Source organism: Sipha flava, unplaced genomic scaffold (genome assembly GCF_003268045.1).
Source record: "Sipha flava isolate LNK unplaced genomic scaffold, YSA_version1 66_pilon_pilon, whole genome shotgun sequence".
Classification (NCBI taxonomy): Eukaryota; Metazoa; Arthropoda; class Insecta; order Hemiptera; family Aphididae; genus Sipha; species Sipha flava.
Window position 1 is genome coordinate 1,849,725 of NW_020273606.1, and position 12,958 is coordinate 1,862,682.

General features: G+C 24.8%; 1 protein-coding gene across 4 annotated transcripts in view; it reads right to left on the bottom strand.

The window, feature by feature from the left end:
* Positions 1-12,624, bottom strand: part of LOC112691741 (whirlin-like) — a 34,528-nt gene extending 21,904 nt beyond the window's left edge. For 2 of the 4 annotated variants that reach the window (XM_025566121.1, XM_025566118.1), the window contains exons 1-2: positions 11,971-12,624; positions 2,105-2,500 (exon numbers count right to left, since the gene is read on the bottom strand). In XM_025566121.1, the coding sequence (XP_025421906.1) occupies positions 2,105-2,450 (346 nt within the window). In that variant the 5' untranslated portion in view covers positions 2,451-2,500; positions 11,971-12,624. Of the gene's footprint in view, positions 1-2,104; positions 2,501-11,970 lie in introns of those variants that run through there. The other 2 variants (XM_025566120.1, XM_025566119.1) reach the window with 2 other exon arrangements.
* Positions 12,625-12,958: the final 334 nt, after the last annotated feature.

The window sequence follows — 12,958 nt, forward strand, 5'->3', positions numbered from 1 at the left end:
AATAAATAAGACAAAAATAAATATTTTATCAGTTACTATTATATTAATTGTTTTATTTGCATAGCATTGTATGTTTTATATAATAAGTAAATATCAAAAATGTCATCACAATAACATAGTAGGTTCAAAATATAAATACTTAAATACCCATTAATACCATTATTGTACTTGAATTCGTAACATATGCATTATGCTAATATCATAGTATGACGATATTAATTATTTAATAATAAAATATTATAATAAAAATGAGGTGTTAATACAATATCATATTCACTAGGTATCAGCCCCATTTATAATAAACAAAAAGTAGCAGTCACTGGTATCTTAGTATCTGAGTAGCAATTTATGACAGCTAATTTTTAATCACAGTGAAAAAACCACAACTACTGCTATTTCATGTCATCACTATTTTTTACTGTGTATTGGTCTGCAATTACCATTGGGTTTAGTTAATACAATAATATTGTAATGAGTGATCGATTACATAAAAAATTACGAATTCTAAAAGTGTTGCTTCAAAACGAAAACTTAAAATTACCAAAGAATATGAATATGAACAAAACTTTTTATTACAATTTTTTTAAAAATATCAGAATGATACTATAGCCAAGAGTGGTCAAATTGAAAATTAAATTAAAGCGAATTTCTAATTGGGTAATGATTTTAATTCTGAAAATAAAAGTTCAATCAAGTTATAGTGATGTTACTATCAATCAATCAATACACTTCTATCACAAATATCCAGTAAACTGTATTGTATATAAAATGTGTTAAATTACTATCGGTAAAATACGATTGAGAATGTTATTTTTAGTAACACGATTGTGAACACTCGATTTTTTTTTCCAATGTTACCAATTGTAATCGATCGATATGATGATATTTATCGGAATTTTATCGGATTAGCTGGATGTTAATAGTAACTTCGATACCAGATACGAAAAAATGACGGTTAAGTTTTACAGTCTTCACACAAACTATTCGTTTATTCATATTAGATATTTTTATGTTCTATATATTTTACAATTTTTTTATACGTATATACACTATACAAGTATTAGATATTTTTATAAGTACTACATATTTTTAATTTTTTATTCATATTATATACTACATATTATTAGGCGCTTATTTGTATACAATTAAAATTATTAGTTTATGACTTTTTTCAAGAATATTTATTGTATGTATACTGAATTTTTCAAAAGCCATATAAATTATATGTCAAACTATGGTAACGTTGCATATAAATTCATTCTCAATCGTATCGTTTTTTGAGTTTTTCTTGGATCAGCAGTTTATTTTTTGTTAATATTAAGTGTTCCTAATCGTTCGATAGTCATTACTATTTGCATAATACTTTCTATACATAAATGTTAGAAAATCTTTTTGTTAACTATATTTAATTACTAAGAGGTGTCATATAATATTTAAAAACGCTAATGTAAAATGCATTTTATAATTATTTTGTCATTGTCAGTATAAAAAGTAACAAATATCTAACGACCAATAGTATAATGTAAATGTTTTGAAAAAAACAATATTTTAAATTTAAAACATTTATTATATTAAATAATTTTATAAAATTAATTTTTTACTTTGTATTAAAAAGTAAAATAATATGTTATGTACATACCAATATTTTAAAGTATTAGCAAATTGAATACAAATTTAAATAATTCTAGGGGAAAGTCTATCTTACAGACTGTAATAACATTACAAATAAATTCACTTAATTATAATTATTTTATGTAGCAAATCAAAACAAATTTTAGATATATTAAGATATAATTTTATCATATAAGAGGTGTATTTTATAATTAAAAATTTTTAAATGGTTATTTATTTACTAGACGTCTATTTATTTACAATATTTCAAAAGTATTTTGAAACAAAATTTTCAAGACAAGTTTTAATTTTTCTTGACTGCTGATTAGATTATAAATTATAATGATATATAACATTTGAACTTACAAAAGTTATGAAAATACTTTTTAGTGAAAATACTTATGCAATTTAAGAAATTAAAATACAGATAAATAAAACTAAAACAAATTTTAAACCTTGTTAATTAATTTTCGAAATAACAACCAATATTTACCTGAATGATTTGGTCCAGATACACCAGCTGATGACTCCCTTAGATATGTTGCTCTAGGTGGTGGAGGTGGAGGTGATGCAGCTGGAGGTTTTTCGAGTATCGTATAAGATGTTCCTGGGGGGGAATAATATAGGCCAGTTCGTATTTTGTTTACACCACCCTTGTTACGTCCATAATGACCCATTACATCTTCAGCTTCAGCGGCTCGACCACCGCTTCCGCCGCTTCCACTGCCACCTCCAGTTCTGTTGAATGGCAGTGGCAATAGTCGATGACCAGTACGTTGTCCTGACGGTGGAACGGACCCACTGCTCCCAGGACTTCGACCCCATCCTCCAAGCATCATTTTCCCATTACACAATACACCTATGAATTTCAACTGATTTGACAAAATACCTGAAAAATATTGTTATATTAGTAAATTGAATAATAAATAATAATAAATCAGTGTATTATCAAACTTTTTATAAATATAAATCTTATGTAAAAGTTAATAAACTAAATATTTATTTTTGTTCTAGTTATCCAAATTAAAAGTTAAGATAAATTGATTTGGAATAAATATAAAACAGTCGTTTGTGGTAAAATGTTGTATTTAGAAGATAATAATTCTTACATTGTGACAATAACGTGGTTTTATTTATACTTTCTTGTAAAATAAGTAAATGGAAAACAACTATTCGTATTCAAATTATTATTATATTTTGTATTTAAAAATATTAAAAACAAAATTTTCGATCAAAATTTTTAGTTTGGTTTTTCGTTTTTGAAGAAATTACTTATCGTCGACAAGACGAAATTACGATTATAAATGTTGTTAAAGACAAAAAATATTTAAAATATTACGAAGAAAATAATATTTCCGTGTATCGTATAACTATTTGGCTATTAATATTTTATAGAATCGCAGTACGGTGACACCCCGAATTCCAGTATCTTACATACTTTGACACTCGTTATTCGTTAATCATCGTTAAAATAAATTTATTAAGTTAGTCACTACTCATTAGAAATTAATGTCATTTTGTCGTAATGATTTAAGAATGGAGAATCTGACAACAACAAAGCTTAAAAAAATGTATTTAAAAGTATTTAAAATATTTTTTGAATATGTTTGTATTCGTATTTAAATATTTATTAGCAAATGTACTTAAATAAATATTTTAAATACTTTTTAATTTAAATTTTCAAATACCTATTTTAAACACTTTTTAAAAGTTTTACCATAAACTATTTTAAAAGTATTTTTAATAAAAATGAATATTTATGAATAAATGAAAAATTTCAAAATTTTTTAATTTGATAAATCATTTTTAAATCAACTGTGAAAAGCTATCTTATTTCAATTGCCAATTAAACTACCTAGTTAAGTTAAAAAGTTAAAATAAATTAACTTTTTAACAAGTATTGAAACAGATATAAGAAAAAATATGAAAATAATACGATATAATTAACAATATTAAAATATAATTATGTCACAAGTATATTAATATACAATATCGTATATATTATACATTTATACATTAGGCAATATATATATATATGAATTATTTTGCTAATCTTATGACTTATTAAACCAGAAATTGAAGTTTTGATTTTAATTTGAATATTTAATATACATATTTAATTAAATGACTAAATGTAAATTATACGTATGCATTAAAATAAAACCTATTAGATGTATTCGCTGTTCATTTGGTATGTAATCTGGTCATAATGTAAAATATGTCTGACTTGTGGTGTGAATTGGGTTAAATTTGTATGGTTGTAGAAAGTTTTTAGAGCAAATAAATTTACGGGGGCTTTGCCCACCACACTTTCTGACCTTTAAACTCTATTTTATTATATTCCAAAATTGAATGAAATGTATAACAATCAAATTTTAGTAAATATTTTGTAATAAATTGTATGTAGTTGAGAAAAATAGAAATTTTAAAATAAAATAGAAAAAAACACATTTTTGAAATAAAATTAAAAAAGACTGCCCCTAATTAAAATTTCGCTAAATATATTTTAGAAAATAGCTATAATACACATTTTTATATAAATACAGACTGAAAAATATTAAATACCTAAAATAATATTTATATTAATTCAGTTTTAAAGAAGTTACACATACGCAATGAAATAAAAAAAAAATTTAATAATGTTTTAAATATATAAATAGATTTTAAAAATAACATCTTTTATCAATACATTTAAGATAATTATAAAGATTAACTTAAGTATTTATACTTAACATATATATGTCTAATAGAAATTCATTTTAAATAATCTCTTCTATTAAAATTAACTATCTCTATATGAAACGACCAATTTTTCTCAATGTGTTCCTTATTTTTTCATCTTCAGTCGGGATTTTATTAACTTTGTATACACTGGATGATAAATTTTTAATTCCGAAACTAGTCGTATATTATAAATATAATAATACTTCGGGGTTCATATTAATTAATTCAATTATTTATTTATTTCTATACATGGTGTGCAGTAACATTGTTTCCATGGTACTGCTTTTAACTTATACAATTTAATATCATTAAAAAATAAAAATATTGATTAAATACTAAGATTTTATAAACAAGTTCGGAAAAGTAAATAAGAATGAATTCAAACATTTATTGATCTAATTTTTTTTTTTTGACTTCCACAAAAAACGATTTCGCTGAATTTACATAAAATAATATGCGCTAATAACTCAAAAAAAAAAATCAACTATATAACAAGTATGCCAATGCACACATAACATGCTCTATTAAACTTTAGATTTTTATTGCCAATGTTATGAAACAGATGTTTATCTCAATTAGCATATTTTCCGATGTAGAAAAGAAAACAAGCAAATGCATGAACTTACGAGCCCTGATAATAAGTATTTAATATGTATTTAAAAAATATAAGTTAAACAATAGTATTTTAATTCTTAAATTTATTATTTAATCAAGAAAATAGTATACTGTACAGGTAATAAGGTGGCAATAGATGGAGCTCTAGAGGGAAAAAAACATTTTTTCGATAGTTTTCACCGATACATCGAACACATCAATATTTTAAAAATCGATGTATCGATACATCGAATATCGATGGTCGAAAAATTTTGCTCATCTCTAGTTACTATCAAGACACCCTTTATTGTTGAAACTTGAAACCATATAAAAATTCAATAATAGTAAATACCTATACAATTATAATGGTTATTATTTATCATATTATTTTTATATATTTCATATACGTTCTTATAAAATCCAAATTGTATATAGTTAGAATTATATTAATAATAATACTTTTAAAAGCTTAACAGACTTGGACCATTTAGCACCACTTGCTACGAAAATACTTTTTAAGTCTTCAAAAGGGTGTTGACCAGTTGCCATTTTATCCATACTATTTGTATAATATATTATATTTATTATTTATTACAAAATACAATATCATATATAATTGCAAATATCAAAATTTGATTTTATCATTTTATACTATCTTACATTATTTTTATAAATAATTTTATTTATAACTTGTATATTTATCTCCTCTATTTTACAGGCTATATATTGTAATCGTGTATATATTAACATGTGAGGGCAACTGGTAAATTTGATTCAAGGCAACTGGTACATTTTGCTCTAGGTAATTTGGGGGGAATTGGTATAAAAAAATGTACTTTTGGGGGCAACTGGTACATGCCCCTTCAAAAATAGTAAAATCCTAACACATTAAAAAATTTTGTAACAATACATATTTAATATTTTTATTGGTGCCTTGAAAAATAAAAATAAAATTATAACTTCAGTTTATAACAAGATTAATTTTTTTATGTATTTGTATTATATTATATATAAATTACACTTATCTATAATAATAATTATATAGAGGCGCAGATATAAAAATGAAAAAAGGGGGACTAGTTGAGTGAATTACTAGGTATCATAACTCAATGCGCATGTTGATCTGTACAAAGTCTTTCTTACGACTAAGTACTTACATTCATATCTATATGGTTCTACCTGATATCAAAGGGGTGAAACTTCAGCCCCCATAGCCCCTCACTCCTTGTATCCACACCTGATTATAAATTAATCTTAGTTTGAATATTAGTAGTAAGATTTAATATTATATTTAACATTATATACCTAATAATCATTAATTATACATTTATATGAGAATCGTATGAAAATATTTATAGATAATTTATACTTATTTAATTTTTATCAAGTTATAAGTTATAAAATTGAATAATTACAACAAACTTAATTATTTAAAAACATCATGATTTTAAACTTTAACCTAAAATTTGACCATAAAGAATATTAATTATAGCATAGTTCAGCATAAAACTGACCCAGAATTATGTACTACCTATGCATTTGAATTTTTTATAAAACTAAGGTAAAGCTGTGGTGTTTCTGAAATACCTAAAACTGTATTAATATAGATTGATGTTTTGCTTTCATTATAATTATACTCTGGTTTTAATATCAAAAAAATACTAAAACTGTTTATTTTATGATAATTACTAAAAATTTACTTTAACTGTCTTTAAAAATGTAATGAGTAAAGTGTAATTCGAAAATTAACATCAATTTTAATTATAAATATCTGTTATCTATTTATGTTTAAGTAAAGTACCCGTTAAAAACGTAACGAGTGTTCATTTATACAAGTAGGTTACTCGTTCATATCGTTAAATATGTACAAAAAAAGTATGCATTTCATGTGTAGTATTATAAATAAATTGTCTAATTTATAATTAATAATATACTTAATACAAAAATGTATATATTATTTAAGTAAATTGCTCTTAAGTAATCTAAAAAAGTTGACACATGTTGATGTTCACATGAAAAAAATTATAGGTTTTTTCATTACTATTAGTATATCTTTATATAATTTCAATTTTTTTTATAATTGTATTATTTTTATTTATGTATGTCAGTAGTAGGTTTTAATAACTTAACAAATACGTAGACCTATTATTATTTTTATTTGTATTTATAATATTCAAAAAAAAATTTTCCAGTAACTACAGAATTCAGATATCTGAGTATAAATTATTTCTACGTAATAGGTAATTGATAATAATATAAAAGATTTTACAACAAAAATTATACTACCTATGTATATAAAGCGATCAGTATATAACCTATATAAAAATTGAACCGATTTTCCTATGTAATATTTACTAAAACCCCCAAATGCAAGTTTAACCTCAAAAAAATATAGTATGTAGTAATAAAAAAAAAAAATTGGTGAATATTTTAAAGATTTAAATACCTACTGAAAATATAATTATTTATTTATTAATTATAATATAATAAATAAATATAATAATAATAAATATTTTTTATTTAAATAAATAATATATTCCATTTTATAAAATGTGTAAATGAAGGAGCTCAATACAAATTTAGATATAAATCTTGAAGTTTAAAAATATTGTTATACTTCACTAGGTAGTGATTATTCTAAAATGATACATAACAATCAATGTATAAACTACAAAAAAACAAAAAAGGTTATTTGAAACAGTATTTTAAAAAGTATTTTTAACAGTGATGAGTACATTTTAATTATTTAGTCCTCCATTAAGTCTTAAGCTATTGGTAGGATACCTGGTTGAAAATTGGTATTAATTACTATAATTAACGGCAACAATAATAATTGACGACAATTAACACTATTAATATTTTATTTTATTTTTTAAAAAATCAAAACAGATGAGCTTTTTTCTTACATAAACAAAACTTAAAAGGAATTTTCCATTTTTTAAAAACCGAAAGAAATCATTATCTTCATTTTTGTTATTTTCAAAAACGAAACCAAAATTTGATTTCTATTTTTCAAACCAAAAAGAAACCGAAACCAAAATTTTTTGTTTTTAAGAACTGGAATCGAAACCGGAATTAATTTTTTTTATAGAAACCGAACCGCAACCGGAACCATAAAATGCATTAAAGTTCCAGTTCCTGATTAAGAATTCCACTTTTATCCAATATTTTTTAAATTGATTTACTTGAAAATATAATTTTTATTTTATTAATGGGTAAGAAATAAAAAAAATATCTTTAATTTTATTTTAGAAATAAAATAATAATTTAATATGGTAAAAGTTATGGTCCAATAAATTCAATTTACTCTCATTATAAATCAAGTGAGTTATATTTATATTTTATTTGATTGAACTTTTAACTATTTATATTTATTATTATTTAATTAAAAACTTATAAATCATAAAATAAAATAGGAATACTAAGCTTTTTACACATATTCACATTTTTTTATAAAAACTGAGAATCTTGCTATTGGTATTAACTGAAAGTATTGTGTATCGAATTGGTTCAAGTACTCTAATATTAAATCATTAACGAGCTTCTTAAAATATTAAGTATTTTACATTTCCACTAAATGTTTTCTAAAAAATATAAAGCTACTAACGTTTTTCTTACTAATTCGATTTAGTGAATAATTAAAATATTTCTTGAATTTTTTTTTGTCCTAAAAATACTCTGAATAAATACTATTTACACAATTTTATGTTATTTGATTAAATGTTGTACGATAGTTATAATATTTGAAAAGTAAACAAATGTAATTAACTTTGATAGTAGACCTGAAGAATTGAATTGATTTATCAACCATAAAATGACACAAACACAAACAAAATATACTAAAATATTTTTCAAAGCAATTTCATCATGTTTGAACTCTATATAATTTATTATAAAAAAAATAGAGACATAATTTAGTACGCACAAACACAAGTAATGCCTAAAATTGAGTATTCTAACACTTGATATATTACAATATTATAATGTTCAAATTGAGATATATATGGTTCTACGACAACAAAATGAGAATGAAAAATATAGTTTGAAGCTTAAAACTGTTTTAACTTATAATAAATATCCCTTTTATCAATTTAAATAAATAATTCTATAAGTTCATTATCAAAGTCATTTTTTTTCATCTCAGTCACTGAATTAGGAAAAAACGGTAAACTCTTACTTATTAGCAGAAAGCATCTACAATGTCACAAATTTTACAATCTGATATTCAAAACATATTAATTAAAAATAATTAGATTTGAATACTTAAAGAACACGAAAATGTTGAAGATACTTGGATTGACAGATCAACTCGAATTCAGTTCAAACGAATTTAATTAATTAAATTAATTTTATACCCAAATGTGAAATCGTTATCAAGTAACAAAATACGGATTACAAATAAAAACTTTTTTATTGATGGTAATCCAAAAATAATGAAATTATGTAAGTTACCAATTTGGAATTATATATACTACTTAATTTTTTTTTTTTAGGTTGTCCGTCAATGTGGAAAATTATAAAAATTAATTTAAAAACTGTAGACATTAGTAGAATAATTTTTAAATTATACAGATACCTACATTTACTTGCAAAATGAAATATAAAAATTCCGTAGAGAATAAAACAACATTATTCATGATTGTTAGTTGATTCCAACTCTTTAATGTTTAATAAATATCATCGGTATGACACTTCAAGGCAATTATGATAATAGATTATAGCAGTGGTGGTTTTTTTAATTTTTTCTAAGGGGGGTCCTTTTACATTATCTTATAAAATATAAAGCTAAAAAATGTTGAACCCATTTATAATTTATTACTTAAAGTCTTAAAATGTAATTCTTACACTAACAAAAAAAAACATAGCATAGAATTTTAGTTACAAGACAAAATATATAAAATATAATACATCACAACCTAAACACGTGAAATAAATCGCCACTGGATTACAGATATAATAGTTAAATCATACGTTATTAATTGTAATATTTTTACATTAATGTTTGACGTTTTTTTTTTTTTTTTGATAATATGTGTTATACCTATAATATCCTTAAATATATTAAAATAAAATAATATTATACAATTTTTGTTTATATACGCTCACTCTTTTGCTTTTGTTCAGTCTTCAAGGTCTATGCAAATGCTATACGATATCGTATGTCTATTTATTTTGGTTACAACAAACTACATAAAGATGGTAGACTTCACATTTTTATTTTTATCCATATGAGGGCATTTTAAGAAAAAAGTAATATAATATAGTAATATAGATTCATATTACTCGAGGCCTGTATGCAAATCAAAATCTTGAGGTCTCTTATTATTATACATATTTCAATAGCAACTAAAAAAATTTAATTTTTAAAGGGGGGGGGAGATATTTAAAATTTAAAAGTTTGAACAAAATATGATAAATAAATATCTAAATACCTAAAGAAATATGATAGTTTATTATTGAAATAAATGATTTACCCTTAACTATTATACCAATGAATTCTTATAAAATGTAATTCATAGTTATCCTCTATCTAAACATGATGGGTATGTAAGGGTACGTTAATGGGCAAAAACTAATAGTTTTCTAGTTTATACTTGATATAATCATAAAAATGTTTTATACAATAGAAAATTAATAATTATTATATTTATTTTTCAACAACTAGTACACATTATTTTCATATCATTTTTTATGGTAGTATTTATAATATGATTTAAACATAAGAAGATTGTGAAATAACTTAGAAGAATGCGGGACAAGGGGTATATCTATTAAGTTAGTAAATAACATTGGTTTCATTCAAATAAATTATATATTGACATTTTCATGCCAGTCATATGACCTTTTGTGATCCTGTAATATAGTATGAGGCCCTGGCTGTATGCAATGCACATTCTGTTCACTCAGTTTTAACGGCCCAGCATATATACTAATATTTTTACAGTTATTAATAATTATTACGCCGATGACGGCAATTAGGTATACAAGTTGCATGTGTTACGAGACGATCGTAAAATTTTTTTTTCTTATAGTAATATGATTTATTATTACGTTTTTGAACTGCATTATATAAATAAATAATTTATTGTCGTTTATTTTATCTTTCATTTATTAAAAAAGATTAGTTAGTTAGACGAATTATTTAAAATAAGTAATATCATGAAAAAAAAACTAAAAAAAATCATTTTCATAGATTAAACAAATCCAAATGAAGTGTTTTGAGTGAGAATGTATTTTTACATTATTTTTAGTACAAGCAGCTCGTGTGAAATACTACAGCATACTATTAGGAATATAAATACAAGCAAAATTATGACCACAAAAATACTGTATTGGAATTATACATACTAAGCAGGCCAAATAGTTTTCTTTATTACAATTGAAGAAAGAATTTTATTATCGATAATGTTTCACTATACTTTAATTTATACATTATTAAATTGAATAATCATATTTTACTTTTTATTATTTTTCTCTGATCAAACTCTAAAACAGTAAATCCGAAAATTTTCCAAATGGATGTATTAAATACAAAATACTTAATAAGGTATTTTTTAGATTTTTTCACATATTTTAATGGTACAATGTTTACAAAAATCTAATTATCTTTAATGAGCTGGATTGTTTGGTTTTTACCACATAATACCACGATATTATAATAAATCTCTGTGTATATAATAACATAATAAATTAAATATATTATGCAACGGGAAAAGAGAAAAAAAAGAAACAACGGGTAAGAAATAACTTTTGAAATCTGGCGATATACTAAACGATTGTATGTACTCGTATATACGTTTTGTCATAAGTGATCGATTTTTGCAGAAATAAAATGATACATTTTCTGTTTTTTTATTTTTTTTATTAAAAACACAATATCCGTGGTAGGGCCTGTAGTAAAAACTCTGTTGGCCACTGTACACTAAGTGTAATCACCTATTACATTTCGGACACGGAAACGCGTACGTAGGAATAACAACGAACGAACATCGATATAAGAGTAGATATATTTTTCCGAATCCAAAATATGCATTTACTTACCAGACGAAGTTCTTCACGAGGTCGACGAAGAACATGGTGGCAGTGTATGGTCGTACACTTAGATCGTTGATTTAAAATTTGTGGTTGTATATTATATAGGTGTGCCGCGAATGATTTCGGTGGACGTGTACACTCGCGGCGACGGCTGATACAACGTGCGGACCCGAGCCCTTCACGCCTACACGATATCGGCCAAGGTGAATACCCCGGTATCAGTGTACGTACTGCGGTATCTGCAGGTTACGGTTCACCGAATCCACAGGATTCGACGACTTGTCTACCGAGAAAACGAAACGCCGAGTTAAAGGTGTAAAATACGAATACAACCCGATCGCGGTGCAGGTACAGCGCGATTCCGAAATGTTCATAGATTATGAGTTTTCGTGGGCTGAAATAACAGTATTTACGTTCTGCTGTTGTTGTGTCACTGTAATATTGTATTTTTTCTCGATATGAAACAATAACAATATTTATGATAATGCGGTGAAAAAAAAAAAAAAAGGAAGAAAACGGGAGTCGGAAACGCGACTACGATGCCGGGTGGTGTACTACTGACACGGCTAACAGAGGGACGACGCGACGTTGTTGCGGGCGGACACGCGAATGGAAATGCGTTACACGAGTGGTGTGCTTTTCTCCGTGAGAAAGTTTTTATTTTTAATTTTTTTATTTTTTTTTGTAGGTCGCCATTTTCCTTCATTGATTAAAAGTCGAATGACTCTGGGGCGACACCTAGTATTGATTCGCGCAACTAACGCCGCCGGAAAGCTCGGCGCCGCCACCGCCGCGATACGAATGCGTATTTAGTTGTCCCTCGAGATCCCTCGACCGAGGCGGGTGGTCGCTGACACGATTCGAGTCGATACTCAATTTATTAAAATTCTTGTGTTCTAAATAATAAAATATATTACACACACGCAGGATACATAACTAAGGTCTATTGAACCTATGCATAACGTCGTCCGACGAAAATAAAACAAATCATTAA